We start from the raw sequence: 27,390 nt of genomic DNA on the forward strand, positions 1-27,390 counted from the left end.
GTAAATATACTTTAAATAAAAGAGGACTTGATAATAGCAAATATTATTATTAAGAAACTGATCATAAAATAAATGTGCAATCAGAAGTTGTCTTCCTTTTTGTTACCACCTATAGAACTCATCTAGTTCATAAACAGTCCTTCTATTCCACAGACAATCCAAGTCAAGTTGAATGGGGAAGAAGGCTGGCATGGGATTTAGTTTATTTTCTTTTCTCTTTTCTTTAAATCACTGATAAAATTCTGAAAACTCATTATACAGACTGTACAGATAATAGTCTAAGGGCAACCAGAGAATTATAGCACATGAAGTGCACTATAAAAGCAGAGAAGAGGTGTAAGACAAGATCAGAAATTAAATGCACTGACAGAAATAAACTGAGACAGTTGTATAAAGCCTATTTACAACAATAAATAGTAGCAACCTGTATGATAAAATGAATTTTTTTGTTGATGGCATTTTCTGCCATAGGCTCCACCTTAATCTCATTCCATGCAGGAACTAAAGTTTGAAGAATTCCTTCCCCCAAAGAATTTGCAACTCTCTATAAACTGACATTATAAAAACCATGGCACAGTAATCAAGGATTGAGGGTTACAGAAGAAAAGAGCTGGCTGGAGTGGAATAACCTATCTAAAGAAGAAAAAAATAAACCAAATGCACTTCTATAAGACCAAAATAGCAAACAAAATATCAGGCATAAAAAAGTGAAAGTTGGGCACCATTTCCAAGTTATCCAAGGGGAAAAAAAGCATAGCATGTCTTAACTAAAGCTTCAACTAAAGCCTGATCCTTATTCTGAAGGAGCATTTCTCTATCAGAATTTTTGTGGCACCTAAAGACAGTTCATCATCCTAATCTGATCGCTAAAGCTATATTGCTTTTAGATTTACTGGAGTAATGTTAGTAAATGAACAAATAATGTTTTGCAAAGTTTTCTGCTCATAGTTTTGCATAGTGGGAAGGACATTATTTAGCCAGGACACAATTTTTAAAAGATACCACAGAGCTGTCATCAAGAGATTAACATGAGTTACACATTCTGAAGAATCTTCAGCACTTGGGTTATATAAGCAATCATAAATCACATCTTTTTATAACACACTACAAAATCCAGAGAAAACATCACATAGCAAGCATTTCCAACTTATAATAAATATTACTTTTTCCCAAGCAGCAACAAATTTAATGGAAACATCTCTGAAAAGGAGTACCTTCTCCCCTCCTGTTCCTTGCAAAAGGCAGTCTCTCTCAGGTAAGTGAAGAAGCTGGTCTTAACCCCAGCTAGTAGACAAATGGGACAACTACTCCACCAGTATGGTTATAAGAACTTGAGGGCTGAATTACTTCAGGTTAATGGAAAAGAAGGGAACCAGTACAAGGCATATTGAAAGAGATGGCAGAAGTGAAAGGAAGATTTACATTAACTTCCCACTCCCTAAACTTGGCAACAAGACATTTCAACAAGCAGGGGGAAGTCTAAGAGTGGAGGAACGTAGCCATTTTTTATAGGAAGCTACTTTCTCCTTAAAACAAACTGCAAAACCAACATCCAGTTTGAACAGACCAATTGGAGGTTTACAGAAAGACCAAGGTTTATTAGAACAGCATTTATATAAAATTACACTTTTTTTTTTTTTTTTTTTTTACTTCTCATGTTATTCCATGTTCCATATTTTATTGTTAAATTTAGTGCCACTTAAAAATATATTCGCTGCTGGAAACATCTTTATTTCTCCTTTGTTTTAATAATTCCATAACTTCCTCTCCTGCCTCAAGCTTTGTGTTTAACCTCTTTTGAGTGTACATTTCCTTCCTTTAATTAAAATCTCAGCTCCTGTCCTCATGAGCTTTGCCCCACCATATTTTCCTTTCCATCCACTGAATGCATCAGTATTTTAATACCTAATGCTGATGCTTAGAGTGCATGCTGTTATCAGGCCTCTTAAGTATTGCCTCTGGCTGTCTACAAATGCTTTATCCTTATCTGTGCTTTCAATGTTTGTTTCCTGACAATAAGAATGAAAAATGGACCTTTTCCACCAAAACAAAAGCCTAGATTCTGCAGAAGTGAGTGTGCCACATGGTTTACAACAACCAACCAACAATGTGCATCAAGAGTACTGAACAGGAACACTTCTGGTAACAATTAACACACTAATTTAGAACAACAAACCAGTACTAACTACAATATGCTCCAGCAATACTAACCCTTTTCAAGACATTTGTCATAAACAATAAACTGGCAGAACTAAAAAGTATTAGATTAATAGTATTAAAAATATCAGTTTATATAACACAAAAGAAAGACATCCTCCATTCTGCAGGAAGAATTTCTACTAAAATATTAGAAGATTAATATTCTCTCCATTAAAAGCTTGGGTATCTTAGGTTAGTTTTTAAGCAGACCATGAGGAAAAAACACATTTCTACTGCCCTTCTGTTTCTGTTGGTTGAGGGGAGGGGGAGAGTATACTAATTTTTTGGCAGGCCTGCATTAAAATTAGGAAACTAAAGTGGCCTTCACATATAATTTTATAATTTGACTTTAGAAGAAAATGTGCGTTGTTCAATTCTATATTTTCATTAGAACAAAAACAATTATTTGCCGGCACATCAGATTGACTTACTGCAACTTGTAGATTTCAGGAACTGAAGTGAAACTAACAGACTATTATTTTGGGATTGTTTAGTCAGGGATGATCCTACCTTGAGCAGAGGACTGGACTTTCAGCCCTACTTTCCTATAAGCCTATTTTTTAATTTTAGATGATTTAACAAAAACAAACAAAACAAAACAAAATACCTTTAAACTGTGCATCAAGAGAAGCCTGTACAAATTTCCTTCACTGGGTTTCTTCCATAATACTAACGGATTTATTTAACAACACTATTATAGCTACAGCAACATAACAAAACACTGCAGGGTTGTTTTTTCTTTTTAACAGACTAATAGCTACTGTAGTAAGTGAGCTGAGTCACTGCATTTTAGGACTTTTACTTCTGAAGATAAATTTCTTTCATGTAAAACTGCTTCAGTAACTAGAATTATTGTATATTCAGTCCTAGGAGACAAATAATAAGTTAAAATATGAAACAGTTCTTTCCTGTTCTGTACAAAAGCCCTATTTTGAAAAACTTAAAAAAATAAGTCCAGATGCTGGTGCTCACAAAATCATGCAAATTCATACTTGCACAAGTCGTCTTTAGTCACCTGAGCAGTCATAATGACTTCAGTAGAAGTAAATCATAACACAGCTTTATATGAGCCAGCAAATGTATGCAGGTTTGGATGCTATTACAATAAAATAAAAAGTTAAAGTTTATTAAGAACAGTATATTCACAGATATTGTAGAAATACAAATATGATCAAGTATTTTACTTAGTAAAAATGCCTTAGGAGAATATTGCTATGATTAAAAATAGTTCTAAAGATGGTTTCAATCAAAGCCAGAGGAACTTAAATCCATTAAAATGTTTTAAAACAACAGGAGTTCTCAAAATATAAACACTTCATGCTCATCAGTAAGAGTAACATGCTATTCCAGCATATATAGAATTTTGATAAATGGTACAGAAATGGGACAGTGAATTTTCAAACTTTTTTATATCATTATGGATGTGTATTGTCCTCTTTATTCCTTAAATCTCAGCTAGATGTAGAACAACCACTAAAGCCTTTAATAAGAAACATAACAGGGCCCTCGCACTCTGACCCCAGAGAGAAAGGTGGTTAGCTATGTTAGTCTCGAGTCAGGCACAGGGCAGAGATATGCACTTTACAGACTAGTTAAATACGATGCACATAAATATGTTTTTCGCAGCATACCTAAATATATCTTATTTAGTTAGTTTTTACTGCCTTCACTCGGACTCCAGCCATTACTTATAGTTTATAGAGAATTAACCTGACACAGGTGATTTCCCTAGATCTGTTTACTTACCTGGGTGCAGATAGTAGGGAGACAGAGTGCTAGTTTCACCATATCAGGCAGGATGGACTGGAACAAATGCTGAGCTTCTGCATCTTCAAGCACCTATCAAATGAAATAGATGTGTTTTGCACCAGAAATGTGATTACATGATTAAAGGTTGGCAGGTTCAATTTTCACAAGGGAGTGGTAGGGACCAGGAGAGAAAAGATGGAATAAATTAAGACTAATATTATTGTGTTTAATCTTCTTTCTGTTTCTACAGCATCTTTCATCAGAGGACTTCAGTTAACTTTACAAACATAGAATAGAGTCTCATACAGACATTTAGTTTCATCTGGGAGAGTTGCTGGTCTCCCAGGGAAATCACAAGCTTACAGATGTTCAGGCTTTTTCTCCTACGGTAAAAATGGCCACTGTAGGTGAAAAATAACCTGGGAACAACCAGGGTTAAATCACACCCAGAAGAGTTTCTCCTGAAAGAGAGAATGTACATGCTGTGGCTTTTCTCAGAAGAGAACACAGTTCTCCAGCACCCCCTTCTCCCTGGCCAAAGAGAGACAGTATGTCATTTGCTGAACTCTCCTGCTCCAGCAAGGAGCAAAACATGCATCCTTCACAATCCCCACATTCTGCTGTAGGGAAACACAGGCTGACCATGGGCAATCTGGGTCAGCCAATCAAAGATGCCCTATGCAATGATGTCATGTGTTGACAGGCTGACTAAGGTAGCCCTTAGAGCAGCAGTTCCTAATCTGTGGTACAGGTACCACCAGTGGTACACAGACAATCTGTTAGTGGTACGTATTAACAGATTTATTATAATTACTAATTATTATATAATTATAATTACTTTATATGACAAAAATTTGCTGGTGGTACTTAAAGTTTTATCATTTTAAATAGGTGGTGTGCAATCTGTCAGAGTTTGGGAACCACTGCCTTAGAGTGCACAGATGTGTGCCCAGCCCCTTCCCCTTCCCCCAATCTGCAGTGTCAGTGCTGCACGCTCTCCACATTTAGGACCTTAGCATTCAAATGTTTGTACATATAGCCATGAGTAAGTTTCTCTATTGGAGAACAAACCTGGAAAAATTCTCCCAGATTATCTGAATGTATATATACAACCTAATAAGTCTTACCATATCCCCTAAGGTTCAGAGCAGGTAACTGTTATCCCCTGTGATAGAGAGAGACCAACAGCAAAAGCACAGAAAAAATTCAGGAAAATCTCTGGGACCTTTACTGACAATCACAAGGCAGACCCTCAACTGGCAGAAATCAGTATAATGCTACTGAGGTCAACGGAACTTCACTTAGGTACACCAGCTTAAAGATCTGTTCCATAATCTCTAAAGACAAAGAGGCAGGTCTGAATGTGTGTGATGGGTATTCTCCTCCTGTTTATGCCCAGTTCTTTCCTTTTCTACATTACCTTCCTTTTCTACTTTCTTTGCAATTTGATGCCACTTCATCCATGCATGTTTTTATCTAATTTGAAAATGTACAGAAGGATTCTGAAGAGCAAAATAGATTGTCTTCTTCCAAGAGGTGACTGATCAAAACACTGAAGTCCTAAAAAAATTACAGATATACTCTATATATCTGAAGCTCATATCAGTTTAAAACAGTGGGAATCTTTTCAAAATACTATTCACAACAAACTATTACAGCTGATAATAGACTTGACAAAGAAAACTGATCAGTATTTGTAATTTTATTTCTGAACCTTTATTACTAAAGTGAAAAGGAGGAAAAGAAAAGAAATCTTTTAAATCATATTCAATGCCTTATATGTTTGAAGTATTCACCAGATGATTTTACTATACATTGTATCTCTGTAAAATACTACAAATAAGAGCAGCTCTTGCAAAGAGGAACTGGTGGTTTCCCTTCTTCCACAATATGCTGCTTCGGTTCTTTAATTCTGTCAGTTTTATGATTTTCTTAAGGCTATTGCCTTCAACTTTTGCCAAATTATTTCTATAACCCCATGAATTCAGAGTTTCCCTTTTATTCCCTCCTTTCAAAATATATGAAGGACCAAATAAAAAATGCTTATGAAGTTAAAAAAAAGTTAAGGAACAAGAAACATGTGAAAGAAAGAAGAATTATTCAGTCTTAATACCTACACAGTTCAGCTCAGCTTGTTATTTATACTGCCCATGGACAAAAGCATAAAATTAAGTTTTTATTTAGCAACTTTAGTTAAAAATTTAGCTCTGTTCATAAACAGCAAGTCTGCAAAATCTGAAGACGATTTCACCACAGAGGAGCAACAGAACCCAAGCTACACACCTTTCAACAATAAAATTTAAATCCATGGTAAAGAAACGTAAACCTTTAAACAAAAAGTTGAATAAGGCATCTACTTCACTGCAGCAGCTACTGGCTGAGTGTACATTTCCATTTTTGTAGAGTAACAGATACTGAAAATAACTTAAATCATCTTCAATTTTAGCAGGAAACTTTGGCTTGTTCTTCATCAACATATTTTGGTCACTCACAAGTAATAAAATTAAGAAGTGTTGGAAGAACTGAATTTGAAACTTATATATTCATTTAATTCTATATATTGAAGTCTATTCAAAAGATGACATTTAGCCTTAAGTGTCTACCAGGCTGTCAACTTCTGATATTCTCTCCCCTTTGGGCAAAACTTTCTGTCTTTTAAAATTGACATATAAATAGTGGTTGGCATGCTTTGCTGACTGCCACAAACTATACAATATCACTTATCTGGTGACACATTATGGCACCACACTTTGTCACAGCTGTCAACACTTCAACCTTTTCCTTATGCTCCTTTAGAAACAATATAATGAGAGCATAAGACCTGTCCTTCTCACACCAGAACCAAAGTCAGCTAGTTCACAACTCAGGCCTGATGCAGAATACATAATAAAATGAACATACATTTTAAAATCTGATATTGTTTCTCTCTTCCTTTCCTCTTCCCATTCACTAACAGAACTATACCTTCCTTTGTCTTTCCCCCACCTACCTGTAATATTTATTACAAGCCCTCCCTCATATATCTAGGTCTAAACTAAAGTGCCAAACTGGCATCTATTTGTAGCTGGAAGCATTCTTCCTGAACTTCAGAGAATTACCCCTATGCATAAACTTAAGCATGTGCATAAATGCTGGCAGGACTGGAGCTTAAACCATACTTTGGTGAACATTAATGGACTTTCTTTTTTTGAGATGAGTAAGGGCAACCAATTTTGGATGCTAAATTCACATGCTTTCCACGAATCTTCCCATCTTACACTACCATCTCTAGGAATCATCATTGCTTTAAATCCTCCCTTTTTTAGGGCAGAGTTGCCTAATACTTACAGTCATTTCCAAGGTGGCTGCACAACACTTCAGCTAGCAAAGGAAAGAAAGAGAGTAGAATAAAAAGATGTCACCTAAAAGCTGTCCAATGGAAACAAGCTGAAATGGTGATTTCACTCCCAGAGCGCACACTTAACTGTGACACTGTAGGCCCTCAGCTTCAGGTTCCAATAATTCTCTGGGCCATCAGCACAGTTCCATTGTTGAGGTGACATCCTTCTAGGCAAGTCAGTAATAACTTCACAGGTCTTATGGTCCAAAGGTCTTCTATTTTAGTTATTAATGCATATCTTCTGTTCCCTCATTTTCATCCTATTTCTAGCCTTTCCTTCCCTGGCTTAGCTGCCAGCTGTATGCGGTTCTATCTTCCTATCTATGCGACTGAAAGGTCATTCATCCCTTGTGGAGTGGAAGTATAAAAGGAACCAAAACCCACTTACTTTGATTTCCCAGGACCAGGGAACTGCAGAAGAAACTGGACAGTCTTTCACTCACTTCCATAAATCACAACCTTTACTGAACTGCACTGCTTCTACTGAATATCCCACCATCTGTCACAGGCAGAATCTAATAGGGCCTAGCAACAGCAGAAAGGAGTGTGGGATGCCTAGTCACAATGCTGAGCACATAATGAAGGCAATATGTCCCCGCCCACAATGCAATACCTTGCACTGAAATAAAAACAAGCTATTAATTCAGATATTATGTACTAGTTAATACAGAGCAGCTACAAAGATCTTTGAACGTCTTGTGTAGACAACCCTTTATTGATTCAGGAAGGTACCTTTTAAAATCTCTTGTTCTATTATACATTTGTACTTTGCAGCATCTTCCTGGAAACTGGATTTGAAAATAAATGCATGGACAATCATATTACAGAATTAAAAGGGGTCAGGAACGTCACATAAGCTGATCCATGGCTACTGTCTGTGTGTCCATCTCTAGTCCATAGGAAGTGAAAGCAGTAACTTGGCCATGATTCATTGAGTGGTAAACTATTCATATTTAGCTTTCCACTTATCATGGGCTAAGTGCAGAAAAATATGGTCAGCTGGCACAAAGCAGCCAGCATATGGTACATCCATCTTCTTTTAACTTCTCTATGTTTGGTTCATTTGTTCATGTCCTCAATTGCACAAATGGGCAAAATCAACACTACTTTTATCACTGAAAGCTTTGGAAAATATTTTAAAGTAGGTTTTTAATTCTCAGGAAAGGTCTAGGAAACCTTTTTTATTATTATTATTAATATCTACTGCTATTTGCCAAAGAATTCACTTGGTGATTTCATCAAGGTTTGCACTTGAGTGGTTGATTAAATGAACATGACTTAGAGATGCAAATATCTCAGTGAGCTGTAGCAAAGGTAAGAGCTCCTGACCAAGCAGATCTGACCTGCAATTTAGCAAAATGAACATTTATATTGCAGTAAAAGAGGCTTGACAAAACACTGCCATAAGTAATAGCCTCTTGTCACTATTAACCGGTCCTCCAAATATAATGAATAAGTGTGTCTGACAGTCCTAATGAGAGGAGGCTGAGGTAGCATAGGGTGGTAGCGATGGTAGGGAGTTTAAATCTAAACCTGACAGCCCATCAAACCAAACAAACTAAACATACAAAACATGAATTTGGACAGCTCTATCCATCACATAAGAAGGCAGGATAATCAAGCCAAAAAAGGCAAACGGCATGCAAAGACAGCAACAGCTTAGCATTTTCTACCTGTTTGTTTTTATTTCCCCATATTAACTTGCTGTGACAGGATACTGATTGACTAAAGTGCATTTCAGTGACAAAATGAATGCTTACTTCAGACCTGATGCAATTTGTGTTTCCAAATTATAATGTATTTTTGGCTATTTTATCAATTTCCTCTCAGACTAGAGTAGGATTTTCTCAAAAAAACACTTCCTTTTTGTAAGTATCTTGACTCATATTTGGAATTGGTCTCCAAGCCAATAGTTAGTGTGATGGCCTGCCTCTCCAGCTAGCTAGTTTCACTAATTATTGTAGCAGTGGATTATTGCTGATTTTGTGCAACATATCAACTGCATTCAAATTAAGGGATTTTGTTATATTTAAAGTTTAAGAGCAGGCCAATACTTGCATCTCTGAAATGTTTCAAGTCTTAGCATAGAATAATAGGCTGAAATAATTCTAACAACTAATAAGATCCAAAGAAAGTTTATTTCTGGATTGAATCTCTCTAGTAAAAATGAAGTACACACTTTCAGTAGCCTTTCCAAAGGAAATAAGCATCAATTAAATTTGGGTAACTGAGAAACGATGTGGTTCCAGAAAGAGAAAAAATAAATGCAATAGATACTATCCTCACTTTCACAAGGGAAAATGACTGACTGTCCATTTGAGCATGAAATCGCATTGATAAAATGTAGGTAATTTTTGTGGACATCATAGGTATAATGACAAGTGGGGGAAAGCAAGACATCCATATATATCTTTGCTATTCACAGGGAAGAGGCTATAAGCTTTTATGTTAATTTGCATTTTTTTTCTTGAATAAGATCACTGTCTTCTCCCGCTCGTAAGCATATAAAATACTGCTTCTCCTTCATCACTTTGACCACATCTTCTCTCCTTTCATCTTCTTTTCCTACCACTAAAATTGTGATGTGTTAACTTCAAAGGCCCTTCAAGATGTTTACTTCGGTCTCCCTTTGGTCGATGATGTCCACTTTCATTGCCTACATGTTAAAGTTTTCCAGTGAGCGCTTTCAGGCTATCATCTGCACTAACTTTCCTGCTTCAGAGATGCTCCTTGTAAACATGAAAGACACTACCTCATTGTCCTTCAAACCTCGCCAAAACTTCCTTCGAAGTAACAATTTAAAAAACAAACACTTGGTAATATTTAAGTACTGGTAGCCTGTAACCATTCAGTTTCCCACATTACCTGTTTCCTTCAGTTCCCACATTTGTCCGTCTCTACCTGCTGTTCCCCCGTCCCACCCACAGCTTGCTAAATGTTGGTGACAGGGACCATCTCTTAGTTGTGGTACAGCTTCTAATATAATAGGCTTCTAGTTTGTGACTATATTGCAATAATCACCTCAGAGATTTGAATCCAAAGAATGTTTAAAAACTTTACCAGGAAGAGATGCAGCCTCATAGTCAGTCAGTCTGGACCACCCAATCTTTCCAAATGTTGGAATAAAAATACTTCAGAACACTGTGGAATCCTTATAAGCTTACTGACAGGGAGATTATTTGGAATAGGTAGAAAACAGATGAATTCAAATAACTTTCTTGCCCTACTGGTAATGAAACCAATTCCAAATTCCAAATTAATCTAATATACTCAGAAGACAGTTTCATGACATTCTTTACAAACTGTTTTAAATCAAACTTGCTAGTATCTCTTAGTCATTGCTTCTGGACTGGAAAAAGACTGATTCTACTCTGACTGAATTGTGACGTACCAACCTCTGTATCAACCACTGACATAGATATTAGGGTTCAATTCACTGATAAGAGCACATTTTCCTTGCATCTAGAAAACTAGCTGTTAATCACTACTTTTATCCAAAATACTTTAAACAAGGAGGCTTGGATCCTGGCAAGAGAAAATTATAACTATTTAGGCTTTGGTTGGTTTTTTTTAGAGGAGTTAATGAATTTGCAACACTGGAACATAACTGTCAGGCAAAGAATAAACTCCCTCATTTAGTTACCTCACAAAATTAATTCAGTAGAAAATATACCCAGCTGTCAAACCCATCCCATTTCTCAGACACTTGTCTGACTGGAAACCAGAGGAAAGACAAAGTAATCTTCAGAGGGAGGAAAAAAAATCACAACACTGGATTATGCAGAAAAGAGCCTTATTTGAGGGGAAAAAAGTGTTTCTGACATTTATCAAAACCACAAATTGACATTTTGAAAAGAAAAAGGAAGACAGCTTACAAGACATAGGTTAATTTATTTTTGTTTAAATTTTTGAAGGCTTGTATGCATCTGCCAATCCAACCTTGGAATGATCTCTCAGGTACATCACCTCTAAGGACTCCAGCTTCATTGTTAAAGGTTTTCAAAATGTTAGAGTCTAATGTTTTAAGAGAAATTATAAAAACAGAATTTAATTAAGTTTTTTACTTCATTTTAAAACGCTTTTTAAAGCAAATTTAAAATTTGAACACAACTGGAAATCTAACATTTTCTTCATGAGAAGAAATAGGATTGTGATTTAACACCAGGGTCTGGACATGGATACTACCTGTAATTCAACCAAGGGACTCTTCTGTCATTATAAGCAAACAGTGGAGCTCAACTATTTTCTGAGCTTAAACACACAGAGCCTTAAGAGCAAAGGCCAAGTAATTATGTTTTCTATGTAATTATGTACAACTGCTGGTGGGCACAAGATTGAAAGCCTGGAGCCTGAAATAATATTAACCACAGCAGAATTAAAAACAGTCAGCAACAGCAACAAAACTTCCCCATTAAGCAATATACTCCAGCCCTTACAAGGGGAAAACATCTTTAGGAGTGAAAGTAGTTCAGATTTGCTTGCTAAGGTAAAACAAAAGGTACATGTATTTAAATAAAAGCATCACTGTGGTAGCAGTTTTTTACACGTCTAAGAAAAACTAGATTTAAATTACCCCAGTTAGATGGTAAAGGCTATGAAAGAGACACTGGATATTAAAAAAAATTCCAGTCACTTTTGCCCTGGGTCATTTCTAACAAGTAGCCTTGTATGAAAAACTCCAGAAGTCATAGCAACTCCCCTCAAAAGGGAAAGATTATTTTGTTTTTCTGTTACATTTTAAAAGTCTGGTTCTACTACACAAAAAGTGGCTAACATGGCAGAGAAGGAATCCATGCTCACTCCATTTCAACAACATCCAGACAAACTTTTATTCCCAACTACCAGCATTGTGGAACTAGCATGCAGTCTTCCCTAAACAGTGTCTCCAGGAATTACAGCTCTGTAGGCCAAATCAGAGCATTTGTTACACATATGCAAATCCATCAAGTTATTCCTTAATTATACCTCTACAAAATAACTGATTTCAATATGAAGTCAATCCTTAGCAAGCAATACTGTTCCTATGAAACTGTGGCCCCTGCCACCCATTCATTTAAAAATGCCAACAGCTGCGCCTCCTGCCATGCCACACATACATGGGAGGTGGCAGGATTTGGGGATCAAGGATCAGATCCCAATCATGCCCTTTCCACTTGCCAGTGCTGGTAAAGCCTGCAATCATGAGCGTGCACTAGCAAGTTGAAAGTCAAGTCCCTCCTACCCAGTGTGCCCCAGAGCCATCCCAGGACCAATAATTAGCTGGTTGTCAGCTCTGATCCCAGGACATCACTGGGGCTGGCTCACGAGCCTGGAGTACCCCCTGCCAACAATAAGTGAATTGTTCACCCTGGTCTGAGAGAGCACTGGGGTTGGTTTGAAACCCTGAGCTGTCCTTGGGCTGGGGCCAACAGTCAGTACCTGCCCAGGGACTGCCCCAGACATGCCATAAATTCAATTTAAGGTGCCATCCAAAGTAGCTATTAAATATATTATGTGGGACGTGTCTGTTAGGGATATAAATATCATTTTTAAAATATTTGTTTAACTTTCTCTAATTATATCAGTTAAACAATTAACCAATAACACAGCAGCTCAGACAACTGCTCCCAGACTCCTGGAGCCCTTGGGCAGGTGGGGGGGAAGGTGGGGGCAAGCCCAGCCAGACAACACAGCTCTGACCTGGGTGGGAGGAAGATCCGTGTACCAGCAGCTAACTGTTTAATTGATGACTAATCATTAGGTTGCTGGCTATGGGTACCCCTCACCCCTCCTTCTTCACCCTCCTGTTCTCCTCCCTGTCCTGCTGCCTTCTGATTCCTGTTGTGGCACCATGCAGCTTCCCTGCCAGACTACGACCACCCAGCGCTCAAGGATAACCAGTAAGCTAACCTGTCATCACTGCACCTCGGTTAAATGATTAGAAGTTTAACCTTTCACATCTTTTTATATAGCTAGGACAATGACACATACAAAACATTGGTTAACAGTAGTGCCTTTTTTTGGAGTCAGTTTTTAGACTGTACATCACTTCAAAGTTTTCACCTTCCAAGTTTTTCACAGTCACAACTGTTCCTGCTTCCCCAGTTATCAGGTGTCAAAGGAGGAAAGAAGGGTGCTGTGATGAAGTCTGTCCATAGTAATTCTCTCTTACAAAATATGCTCTGCAATTTAGATTTAAAACGCTTCTTTCCATACAACCCAAAGCATATAAGATTTAAATCTATAATTATAAGTCCACATCTCTTACAAGTGGATTGTCTATTCCACCTCAACCTCTTCAAGGCAAATCTGTATCTAAGTTATACTCTTCACTGTAGTGCCTGCAGTGCACATCTATATACACTGATAAAAGATACAAAAATACAAGGGGGAAACCTACAGGAAAAATACTGAATTACAGATAACATTTTACTTCAAGATGTTTAGCCTGGTATTTTAAATCTGTACATTTCAGATTAATATACACTTGCAGTATCTGAAGTATATTTTCCCCTCCCCTCCAGATCTTCATGATAGTAAGTTTTACTTTTTGTATGGGGAGATGAACTCCTTTGTGCTATTCTGAAACAAAAACCTGTCACTGAACAGTCACAACAGCATTTCAGTTTATTTTTTTTAATCTGATATTTAAAAAAATGTTTACATCTGGACTAAAATAAAATCCAGCACAGAACAATGGACAGATTATTCTCAGGCCTCAGGACATTTTATTTCTTGCTTAAAACCCTGTATTGGTAGTGCTGAGCTCCTACAACAATGCTTACTTCTGCTAGTACTGTCCAGCCAATTATAAATGATTTATCAAAAAACCAGTCATCAGTACAGCAAAAAAGTACTTTAGGTCTTCCTTTATTCAGGTTTCATTGATTACAGCAATTTTTTTTGAGACAGTTGGTTCAAATAATAAATATATCACATACTATTTCAGTGTTTCCTACATAAGGTCTGTAGGGAGACAAAAAAAAAAAAAGGAAAGCATAAGCCATATGTAAACAACTTGTCAAGACACTTAATTTGTTTGCAAAACACATGCCTAAGATTAGTCATGTGCTTTCTGAAAACACATTTTTAAACATCAGAATATTGTTTTAGAGATTGGGAGTCAGAAGTGCTGCATGAGAAATGAGAAGTTCTAACAACATTTTGGTACCAACTGACTGTGAGGCTTAGGCATGTTGCTTAATGTGTACCTCCATTTCAACATCTGTAAAACATGAAACAATAATCGCCAAACTACTAGGATATCTGAAAGCAATATTTAGATTTACATAGCTCCCTGAAAGCTCCTAAAGAAAAACACAATAGAAATAATATGATGACCTTGACAGAACTTTATTAATTCTAGCTCTATTAAAGAAATCGACTCAGTAATATTTATAAACAGACTATTCTTCTTACAGAAGAACCATGCTAATTTGACCTTTACTAATTAACCCACTACTCACACATTAGATTTGCTCCCTGCAAGGGGCATTAATGCCCTTACACATCCAACCCTTTGCAAAAGATGGACTTACCAGAACTAAAAATGAGCAGATGAGGATTAAAAGAGAATTAACATTTATTTTACAGGACTACCAGAACCTGTTCACTTGCTTCTAGCAGTGTAAGTATCTCACATGATTTTCCATAATTGATGTAAAAAAAATGCCATAGACTTGATTTACAAGTAGTTTGACAGCTAAGCCTGTTTCCTACATAATGATATAATTAGATTTTTGTCACAAATTATTAGAATCAATCAGGGTTTGAACTTTTCACACAAATCTTTACCTTTCTTTCACAAAACCTGTCTACTGGCCAAATCCCAATCTTCATTCTATTCTCCATAGAAGATCAGTCATGAACTTTGTAAAGTCCAAACTTTATTCCTTCATAGGGAATTGGAAACAATCTACAATGGATACAAGCTGTCCCTAAATAGTATGTTTATAACATTTAACAATTTAATACTTAATTATATAATAAATATTCTAAGTGTGTTTGCTTAGTGCAGTCAATGTTTGGAGCACTGCATTTTGATTTTTTCTTTTCATTGAATGTAGAACAGGCAAGTAATTGCTTATGTTGGTATGCAGTTCACTTAATCTACATGAAAACCACTTTTATATGATGGCATTTATCTTCTACTATTGAAAGTCTATGACCTTTTATTTTCTTCTCAATAACTCCTGGGCAGTGTAAACTCTATTCATACAGAGTATAAAAACCTCTCATGTGGCTACTTTGTCTGTGGAATTGCTCCCTAGAACTCCCTAAAGCAGAAATGGTCAACCTGTGGCCCATGTGCCACAAATAGTGTGGGCTGCTGCTGTGGTGTGAGTCCCAAGTGCTCAGTAAATGGAAGTGCCAAAATGGAGCAGGGCTTGCACCTCCTGCCAAGTGGAGCTGAGCAAGGGAAGATGCTGCTGCAAGAAGCAGCATCAGGCATCAGTCAAGAGCCCAGTTAACTGTTGCCTTGTGCTGCAGCTGCCACCAAATTCAAGGCTTTGAATGCTTGCTCAACATATGAAAATTGGCTGTGAAAGGTTAACTTAGCTCTTGTTGGTGACAGTATCTTACAGCAGCATCCCACCTCTATTTCATGCAGTCGGAGGGTCACGCCCCCCTGCCTCCTTTCCAGTGCTCCAGGGCACAAACCCTATCAGGTATATTGGTGGGGGAGGGGAGGAGCAAGGCTCAGAATGGCACTTTGCAGAAGGAAGAAGAGAGGGAAACTATGTGCATCACACCCATCAGAAAGGTTAACCACCACTACCCTAGATTCTCCAAATTCTGCCCTGGACTGCTATATTCATTGTTATTTGAGTATTGATGATGAGGTATTCGACCAAAAACCTTTGAATTTGATATAGCTCCCCTGTATAACTAATGAAATGAACACGTGAGAAAAACTAGGTACCCAGATTCTCTGCTGGCACACATTGGCAAATCTTCAATTATTTATTTTATTCAAGATTGAAGCTGAAGGGAGATATTATATGAGGGACAAAAAAAGAGGTCCAACAGATAATTTGGCCTTGTTCGTTTAAGTCTTTCCTACACGTTATAGAATTATAACAAGATTTGCTAAAACATTTCTTACTTCAACAGCTTGTACGGTGCATATAATCTTGAGATTCAAAAGCTTCTCCCACCCTTCAGAGAACTGAGCAGTCACAGGTAACAATAATAATAGCTGACCAAACAGAATTAACAGGGCATATTTTAAACATGTTCAAGAGCAAAAGGCTTCAATAGGGCAGGAAGCAATGTAGGAAGCAACTTAACCAGGGAACAGCCAATGCCCCCTGAAATAACTTCCCAAGCTGTACTAGCAGGAAGTGGAGGTTTTTGCATATCATTTGACTTGCACAGCTTTTACAAACTTTACACATTAAAGAGAATGTAAGAGAATTTGAAGTACAAGAGGGGGAAAAAACTACATAAATAAATATTTAACTATTTAATAAAAAAAGCCATGCTCCATCATCATTCAGGCAGTTAGACCCCATCACCACAAAATCATCATTGCTTCACCCTGCAGCCAAGCAATGCCCCCAACTTTTCCTCTCCTACCTGTCATCATTATTTTCATTGCCTATTCTTCTCTAACACCTTAGAATGTTTCCATTTCTACTTGCCATCTAACAGCATAGCAGTATGATTTTCAATCAGCAAGAATTTGGTGATCTAAATGACAAAAACTAGTAACAATAGGTATAAAGATAATGAAATCTTCATTAGCCACTCTTGTCCAAAAAAAAAAAAAAAGCCTTTAAGTTCTATATAGGACAACACAACTACCAGATGTCTATTAGGGAGAAACAAACCATCCTTCCTCAGCACATATCCCTATTACTGATTTATACTTTAAAAGTTGAAATTAAGTGCCACAACATCCCATATTTCTGGACTCTTGATTTCTACTTTCATATATGAAATGAAATCTTAGAAGTGAGCTCCAAGGTAGTGTAAGGGCTCCCTCTTGTGTCTGCTTTGGAAAAATAATGGACAAAGGAGTTCTGATGAACTTACTGGGCTGTCTAATTGAAACAGAAACATTTTTATAAATAGAAAAGAGTAACCAAAGTTTTAATTGGGGAGACTTAGAAATAAACTCTCATGCTCTACCATCCTGTGGCTAGACTTTTGAGTGATCTGAAATGAAAAGCCCTGCTCTACATCAGGCATAGCAGAGGCTTGGACCCAGATCTCCTACATTACAAGCTACTGCCCAACCCATCTGGATACATCCACACAACCATGCCTCCTTCAAAACCCAAAAGCTCAGATCTCAATCTGAAAACTAACACATTAACATAATACTATTTTCATGGAAACACAAACCATGTTGTTTGCACTGCAAAACTGGGTTAAACAGCCAGAAAACAGAACTGTTGTCCTCTACCAGAAAGAAAAAAAAAAAATCAAGTAAAGTCTTAGCTGCTGTTCTCCAAAATTAAAAAATAAAATTTCAATTTATAAAGCACTCATTGCAAGTATGTTATAAACTGCAAATATTATTCAAGCCCTTACTTCTGTACTTATGGAGCTAACCCATATGTAAAATAAAGTTGAGGGTAAAAACCTCATTTATAAACGTAGTTTCATTCCCCACACAGCTACTAGTGTGCTTGAGAATGGCAGTCAAAAGACAAATCAACACAAATCAGGTGAATGGCAGAAAGACCAAGACAACCATTTTTCAAAGGGGCTGCTAGGTGTTTAAATATCCAGATAAATGGGGCAAGGAGGAAAATCTTACCACGCATGCACAAAATTAAAGCACTACTCTCAGAAACACAATGCCCCCCAATTTTGGTTGAGGACCTTGACTTAAGAGCTCATTTAAGAGAGATCATACAATTAGCTGCATGCACCTTAAATTATTTTTTAGCCTTCTGTGGCTAGGGTACCTCAAAGCTGCTGTATGAGATTAAGATTTAGACTATGAGGCTCAAACTGGTGCATAGCATGATTGATACAGCAAACCAAAATAGTTTGTTTAATATAAAGATAATGAAATGAGGTGCATGTGTGTTAAAGCATGGCAGTTCATCAAAAACAGGCAATGAATAAGCTGCTGTGGAAGACTGTGGAATTACCATAACTGGGAATGGGGATAATCAAAATGAGACTTTACACAACCCATCCATCAGAAGTAGTTAAGGGGTAATGGAATTGATCCTGCCACAATACAAAGGAATAAACTAGTAATTATATGAGATATGACTAAGAGACAATTCATACAAATGTGAATAAGAATTTGTTTTATTACTACTAAGGAAAAGGAAGCTTATTTCTATGTTTGTCTGTGCTCCAGTTACATACTATTGGTCTGACATCAGACTGCTTTAGCAAGGTCTAGCACAGTACTGGCCATTACCTAAACTAAAGTGTTTATAAGTAAGAACCTTTTTGAACAGATGAAGTGAAAGAAACATCACTTTTGCAGAAGATGCATGTAAGGCCTACTACATACAGGAGTATTTCTGGCATTTAGGGACATGGCAAGTAGAATAGGGAGTAAGGGAGTTCCAGGTAGACTCTGCTCCCTTCCAACAGCCTGACATAGAACTGAGTTATAGAAGGCCATGAAAAGGCATCCATAGATGCCTTGTATTTCTGACCCCAACCCCAAGTAAATCTTGCTCAATTTTTCCACAAAGCCAAGAGACTTACTGCAATGAAAAGGAACAGGAAGCTTCTCTCTCCCTCTGTATACAGCAGTAATTCTCTTCAAAGAGATAAAAATATGCAAATACACTGCATATGCAACATTTATCTGTACTTAACAATAACAGCAAAGATTATAGGTGTCAAAAGGGTATTATAGATCCAACTACTCCATGTACACAGTCTGCCTTAAAAAGGGTGGTACTCAAGGAGTCAAAGGTATTAAAGGCACTGGCCATTTCAAGTGTCATTTCTTTAGTTCATAATAGTCTAGATTTCTTAGCATAGATCAAATTATACATACTGGCTTCAAATAAAATGCACCGACTAAATAAAACAAAGCACAAACGTAAGTGTAAATGTCACACTTTATTAGGACTGGCTCATCCCTGCTAATGGTTCCAATTAGCTCCCTCATGGTTTAAACAACCCTTTTTATTAAATTAGATTGAATCATAAAATAGTGCAGGCTTTATTGATTTAAAAAAAACCTGACTCATGCTGGGCAATAGTCCAGAAAGAGCAAGAATTTCCATTAAAATGTAAGTCTGCAGTTCCAAACCAAGGGGATAGATATGGTTAGCTATTTTAGGCTGAAGTCAGACAATGTCTGCTGACCTGGTAGCCCGTGGCAGGCTCCCTACACCAGCAGCTGCACAATTGGGATCTGAGAAATGTTATCCCCCACCTCAACCCCCGCCCCCCGCAACCAAACAAAAAAAAAAAAATCACACAGCATCCAGACATGTCTGGCCTGGCAGGATGTGGTTTTTTGTTTTGTTTTTTGATTAGGCAGCCTCAAGGAACCAGCACAGCTGTTACAAGGTGGAGGTAGGGACATGCTTTATGTCCCAGGCTAGAGAGGGGACAGCTTGCCCACACACAGCAAGGAGAAGGGGTATGAAGGAGAAAAGGGGGTGGCAACAGAAAAGACAGGAGAGTGGGGCAAGTCAATGCAAAGCAGGGGGGGACCTGAGACTGCAGGGTGGTAAGGGAATTCATTCAATGAATGGACCGCAAATAAAAATTAAACCATATTCTATTGCCCTAATCTGTCCGTTACAACAAAACAATTTTTTCCTCAAGTCTGGGACTAGCAGCTCCTTCTTCAACAACAAATCATAAAATGCTAAACAGGGTACTGCCAGTTACCTTCCTTTTTTTAGGACAGTGCATGGCATGGACATCTAAGTGAGGAAAAGAGTGATCTTTTAAAGAATACTTTAAATTTAAAATGGCATAAAGATCATTGAAGAAAAATTAAATATAGTTCAATAACAATATATTTTGTATAGTACATTTTCATGTTTTGAAATGCTGAACAAACAGTACTTATTCTTGTCACATTCGAAAAAAGCGGAAGTAAATAATAGATTTCCTGTGGCCCCAGAATCCCAGGTCTTTGACATATTTAAGTTTATAAATGCCTCAAGAAAGTTCCAGATTTGTCAGTTCAAAAAAAGACTAATATCATCCCTAGAGTCTGAATCAAGCCTTCTCCCTCACAGTAAATTACAGAATGAGACTCATCAACAGTGTCCAACAGTAGTAACAACCAACAACAAGCACAAGTAACTTGGCATACATATTAAAATTGTGCTGGATATTTAAAAATAATCTACGTAGTAATTCAAAATATTGTCTTTTTCATATCTGGATGAAAAAAGTAACAGATTATAGCATATTAGTTCTCCAAGACAGAAACAAGAATTACGTGGAATGTTATAACACATTTACCATCTTATAACTCTTAAATATTTGTATGACAATTTACACAAAACCCCCAAAACAACAGACCACAAAGACCACATTTCTTAGTAGATTCACCTGAGGAAAATAAATATTGTATCCCATAGCAGTTTATAAGTCAGTACTCATTATTTCCTTCAAGTGTACATGCATGAATGAATATAACAGTATATTGTTCATAGTACTTTGTCATTTCTCCTCAGTCAAAAAAAAAAAAAGTAAAAATATAGACATTTAAAAATGTGAGTTTTTTTTTTTTTAATTGCAGCCCTGGAATTTTAATCTCTCAGGGTTTATGGAAGGGCTACAAATTATAAACCAAGCATCCCTCTTGCTCTGAAAATCATCTGCCATAAAAGAAGTAGATAAGCTAAAACATTTTATGATCTTTGCATGCCTTTTAAAATAGAAAGTCGTGACGTCTATGAAGTAATCTGAAAATAAAAGGACAAGTGAAGGTATCTTTATTTTGGGATTTGGAAAAAACCCTCTTCATCGACGAACTTTTCCAGATGGCTGTACAGTACCAGCTGTACCATGACAAATGTTTTATACTTTGGTCCAATTTAATTAGAGACAAATCTATGCTACTGTTAATGTTGGAATTTCAATCTTTTATGGTCACATGTGCAATTAATGTCACGTTTCTTAAACATATTTTAAGACAAGAATTGCAAGGGTTAAAACATGCATCATTCAAATTTTACATCTGGCAACTCCTCACCCTCACCTCTACCCCAAAATCTGGCTTTCAACTTTGAGTTATATTTTTTGCTTCTATTGTCCCTTTGGCTACAATGTGCAGCAAACGGTTAAATTAGGCAAATGCTGGCATCCTTTGTGAACAGATCAGAATGTAAAAGCAACATGATTCTTATTCTACCACTTTCTCTTTCCAGACTGCATACATCATCTAAACCTTAAACACAAACTCATTTTAACTTCAGTCTCCCACAAGGAATGCAACACATAAATATTATGAAAATCGTATTTGTTTTAGACTTCAAAGGTACATCTGAAACAAAGTATAATGCTTCTTAGAAATGCAAACACCATGATCTATCTAGAGATCCTGGAATAAAGGAAAAACGTTACTGTATTTACTCAAATCTAAGATGAGACTGAATTTAAGATGACCCTCAATAATGAGATTCTATATATGGAAAATTTATAAATGTTATAGGTTTCCACATACAGAATCTAATTATTATAGGGTTCTCTTAAATTCCAAGCCCCACCCCCCATGCTACAGGAGGGAAAGTAGTGGCTGGGGGAAGGAAGAAAGTCACACAGCTCCCATGCCCTCCATTCCCCCACCTCTTCCCCCTGCAGCCTTCCTGCCCCCTACCACTGGCACACCCCCAATCCCAACTCTCTACAGTCTCTTCCCCTCCCCCTTTTCTCCCTACAATCCCTGCCCCTTCCCACTCCCCATAATCTTTGCCCCTTCCTCCTACTCCCCCCATAGTCTCATGGGGCACAGCATGTGGAAGTGCAGCTCTTGTGGTAGTGAGCTCTTCAGCAGGGGCACTGCTGACTGGCCAGGCAAGGGACTGAATTTCACTGTACTCTGTACCTGGAAGGCAATCCAGTCCAAGCTGGAGCAGAGCTGCCCCTGGCAATAATGGGGGGAAGGGAAAGATGCGGGAGGAGAGGCAGAAGCTGCAAAAAGCAAGCAGTAGGGAAGGGGGAGGCTGCTGTGGGTTTGACTCAGACCCTGACCTGAGCTCAGGGCCAGAGTCAGAGATGTAGCAGCCGCCTGCCCTCCAGTCTGCTTTGTAAGCAAATGTAAAATGAGGCAGTGACTGGGGAAAATTTTCTTAGATTCAAGTAAATATGGTACATTCAAGGTAAACGCTTTTTAGAATGTGTCAGAGTATAGCATTATTTCAATGGTGTAATTTTACTTTTAAACTTATTAGGCATCTGATATTTAAAAAATAAAATAAATTAAAAAATATTAAAAAAAAAAATCAAATGTCTTTCCTAAAACAAGCATCAAAATGCACCCTGAATGCATTAGCACAGGTGACCTTCCTCCTGTAATGTACTGAGAATTTGTCTCATATTCCCATGAAAAATTGCTGCATTAAGTGCATTGATTCATGGAGAATATAAATTATTAGGCAAGTGTTTTGGATTTAATTTAGTGGAATGCTACACAGGAGAGATATAAAACACAGCATGTTAGTTCCTGATGATTTCAGCAGCTGGCAAGATAGAAAGACTAACATTAGCATGTTGCCACTCAAGATGCGCAACGCCCCCTCCCTCCCCCCAAATACCTGCCACTTCAACTCAGTACAATTTTCAACTTTCTAACTGTAGATCGAATGATGTATTGCAGTGAATATATTATTCTAAAATTAATCTGATTAAATTTCTAATACAACCAACCTTGTTTTATCTAGGTCAGAGGCTGGCAATCTTGTAAAGCTGGGACTAGAACAACCCAGATCTGGTACAACTGAGGCTGAGTAGCTTCAGCGGCAAGTCAGGCCCAGGAGGCTTTCCCTGTACCAGCAGCACCAGAGAGCTATGTCTGTGCCACCACTTTCTCCCAAACCTTCTCTCCCCAGCTTAGGTGCAACTGCAGCTTTCAGCCTGACAGCAGCTGTGCCAGGGTCAGGCAACCAGAAGCTGTGTCCACATTGCTGCTTCTTCCTGTCCCCGATCCCTTAACATCCACTTGTATGGTGGGAGTCCAGCTTGAAGCTGCTTCACCCTGATATAGCATGCCATTAGCTGGAAGCTATGTCCACACCACAGTCTAGAGGAGGGAGATCTGGGGTAGGAAAAGAGAAAGCAAAGAGAGGCAGCAGCAGCAGCAGCAGCAAGGGCACAGCTTTCAGCCAGCAGAAAGCTGTACCATGCTCACGCAGTTTTCAGCTGCGACCATGCTGCAGCTGGGTAGCAGAGGTGGGGAGAAGTAGCAGCAGCATGGATGGGCTGGATCTAATGGTTTCATAGTACACATTCGGCCCATGGGCCATACATTGCTGACCCCTGATCTAAATGAATACTTTATTTCCCATCTTGGCAACAACTTTAGAAATGCCAGAGATTTTAATATAAACGACATTATATGAGTTGTACAGCTTTTGGGCAAGGGCTAATATACATTTTATATGCCTCAACCCCTCCACAGAAACCATCAGTATTAGTAATGATAATCTGGCTATAAAAGTCCAATAACAAATATAATGATCCAACAATACAAAAAGGAACATAGAACAAAATAGTTTAGTTACTGTGAAAACTAAGAAAAGCTATTTTAAAAATGCACAAGATTGATTTATGTCTGTACAAACTAACTCTGAGTTCCTGTATAGCAGGGGTGCTCAACCTCCAGCTCAAGGGCCAAATGAAGCTTGCAGAGCCTGGCATCCAGGCTGCATGGGTCAGAAAATTTGACAGTGGGAGAGCAGTGACAAAATCCCAAGCCCTGTGTGCTGGGTTGCAGGTGGGCCTTGACCCTTCCTGTACACAGCCAGATCAGCCACACCCCCTTCCCTCTGCACAGATGGTTTGGGGCCAGCCCATGCCCTCTTCTCCCCAATCTAGCCTTCCCCCTCCTCATTTCCCCCCACCCCCCATTTCCTCTCACATAGTCACGTTGGGGCTGGGCCATATCCTATCTCACCCTGTGGGGTTGGGCCATGCCCCCTTTCCTTCCAACCAGTCAGGTTTGAGCTGAGCCATGCCCCCTTCTGTGGGATGAGGCCATGCCCCTCTCCTTCCCCTGCAAAATGATACAACACCTTCCTCCACACAGCTTGATCAGGGCTGGGTTGCCCCCTGCCCTGCTCCACATGGCAAGATGAGGTCCCATTGCACTTGACTCAGATTGGGCCCACTGGCTGGGTCTTGTCCACAGAAAGTCCAAATACAGCCCATCCAGCCTGCTGCACAAAAATGCTGAGTACCACTGCCTTACAGCATCCCTCTAGTTTACTGGGCTTATGACTGCTGTCTATGAACTTCCTTATTTTTCTGCATTTACGCGATTTAGTCATAAAACCTTTGTCGTCAGGATTTCTAAATAATGTAGCTATTTACTTTATAATAATATAGAAGTCTTCCATACTTGCAAGAATGTAATACAGCACAGAACAATCTTATTTTAAAAATGGACATAAAAACAAGTTATTCCCGTAATATTAAACTGGGAGGGGAAGGGGTCCTCTTTTTTTTCCTCTGAAATTTCATTAACCAACAAAATATATTGGAATGCTATTTAGCCTTGAATTACTGGTGTCATTCAGAATACCAGCTGTCATTGACCTAAATATCTCCATTATATTTTTGTTCTGGACAGTGAAAAGACTCAGACGGAATCAAGAACAGAGTTGTTTTCTTATATTCACGACACTGGATTGGGATCCACAAATTGAATTCTTTGCTACCTGTCACACTTTCAATACAATGTTGGCTAAAACCACAGAAGAAAAAACATGGTTGTACTGGCAGCCTTATTTTTCTCATTTCCTGTCTACCAGGGACTTGATTTTTCAACACTATCACGCTTACTTCCTCCTGAAGGAACACATTTATTAAAATGTCAGGATTTAATCCAGATGCTTCAATTTGCCATTGGATAATCTCTTAATTCCTGTTCAAGAACCACATCTAGAGCCCGATAAATCAAGTGAGACCAAGAGTAGTCAATAAGAAATATCTGGGTGACAACAACCACATAAATCTGATTACTTAATGCATTACAGGCTAGAAAGTACCACACTAATACCTTTCTGCTCAGTACTAATTACTGCACTCTTTTACTGTCACTTAACTGAAACAAATTTAATATGGTCTGCAAAAATCAGATGTATATGTACACAATATAAGATAACAAAACTAAAATGCAAATGGCCCATGTGTATATCATCATGCTGGCAGTACATACGAAAAACAATTTTAAATCTTACCTACCATATGTCACTCAGCTTTCAGCGCTAGGAACAATTTTAGCAGTACTAGAACAGTAGAAGTGATGACTTGTGTCTAGAAGTAACAGAATTGCCGGGTCACGTACAGGAAACTTTCTTTACCAATTTAAAAACGGAAATGCTTTAATATGTATAAAGCAATCAGGGCTCCAAGTAGTGATGATATCTTTTATTAGACCAACAAGATTTTGCAAGAAAATGTTTTTAATTGCAAGTTTTGGGGCACAAACACCTTTTATCAGGCATTGGAGAAAAGACTGTAAAAGTTCTCCTGGGTAGAAATGAAAGTTCATATTTCATAGGATTTCAGGGAGGAGTCAACAGATGGAAAACTCCTCTGGGCAGGCCGTTCTTAGCTGGTAAGGAGTCTCTCAGCTCTTGTGAGGCCCTGTGATAATGCAAATTACCTTAAAACAAAGGCAGGAGCAGTATCTCAGGTTTCAAGTGGTTAGAGTGGTTATTTCTACTCAGAAGAACTTTTACAATCTTTTCTCTGATGCCCAATGCAGGGAGTTTGTGCCTGAAAGCTTGCAAGTAAAGAAATTTTTTTGCAAAAATCTTGGTGGTCTAATAAAAAGATATCACCTCTAACTATAAAACCATATTCTTTTATACCTGGTGACCGCTCTTCAAATTATTTCTTTTACTTAGTCAATGACTCATCCTTAATTGGACACTTATTAACTGTGGGCACTGGAAAAAGAGGAAGACCGGTGTCAAATAAACAAATTAAGCCCATTTGAAACTATTTTCCTCAATCAAAACAGAAGGCAAACGAGGGGGGGGAAACATACTGTTAGCCACCAGCAGACCTGTAAGTATCAGCTTCCAAAAAATCAAGGGACCCAAATTCTGCATTTCACTCCAACTGGAACATTTTGATTAATCTACTATGATCTCCATTTAGTGCTCAGATAATTTCTACTTTTCATTTTAATAGCCTACAAGCGGCAAGACTGCAAACTAGGCAAAACTTGTGAAAGGAAATATTTTGATAATGTATAGAACATTTCAAAGCTTTTTGACACTAAAACTGATTTAAAATAATTCTCTTTCTAAACTACTTATATTCTTTGGACAGCCAACACTTTAACGTATAAAAAAGTATATTCCCAGGCAAGGAGGGAAGTTAAGGACAGTTTCATCTCTAAACATCCTAATCCTGATCTTTAAATATCCAATAAATACTAAGTCACAGTCTAAACTGGTTTACACTGCTTATTTTTTAAGCACACTACTCTATGCTATGTCCTTTGGTCTGGCATCTTTTCTTCTCATGTATATATCTTTTCCAACTCTACACATCATAAGTGTGGCAGAGCCACACAACTGCTTTATTGTTGACGCTTGTCACATTCTCATCCTGGGTGCACAGGTGTTCTGCACACATAAGGAGGTGGTCAGCAGTCTGTGGTGCATCACCACACACATATTTGGACTGTCCTTTAAGCTAACCTTATGGAGTGTGGCATTAAAGCATCCAGCTCCAGAGTGAATCCTATTTAGTTCAATCTATAAATTATGGGTGGATAGAGTATTGGGTTACTTATGAAGCTCTTGAGATGAGAATCAATCAATTAGTCTCATCCCACTTTTTGTGGTGCTGTTCAAGTGCCCATGGGGCTGTGCTCCTGCATCCATACTATTGCAACAATACCCATGCCTGCCATCTAGATGAGTTTCTTCACCTCAGTTGCTTATGTACTG

The 27,390-nt window shown here is 37.9% G+C and overlaps 1 protein-coding gene across 5 annotated transcripts in view; it reads right to left on the reverse strand.

Annotated features, from left to right (window-relative positions):
• PARG (poly(ADP-ribose) glycohydrolase) overlaps positions 1-27,390 on the reverse strand; it is a 139,257-nt gene that overhangs the window by 73,196 nt on the left and 38,671 nt on the right. For 4 of the 5 annotated variants that reach the window (XM_019555587.1, XM_019555586.1, XM_019555591.1 and 1 more), the window contains one exon: positions 3,946-4,038. The exons of the other annotated variant lie outside the window; for it this stretch is intronic. In XM_019555587.1, coding sequence (XP_019411132.1) covers positions 3,946-4,038 — 93 coding nt within the window. The remainder of the gene's footprint in view (positions 1-3,945; positions 4,039-27,390) is intronic. 5 annotated transcript variants of the gene reach the window in all.

The sequence above is a fragment of the Crocodylus porosus genome, unplaced genomic scaffold (genome assembly GCF_001723895.1).
Source record: "Crocodylus porosus isolate Cpor-Errol unplaced genomic scaffold, CroPor_comp1, whole genome shotgun sequence".
Taxonomy (NCBI): Eukaryota; Metazoa; Chordata; order Crocodylia; family Crocodylidae; genus Crocodylus; species Crocodylus porosus.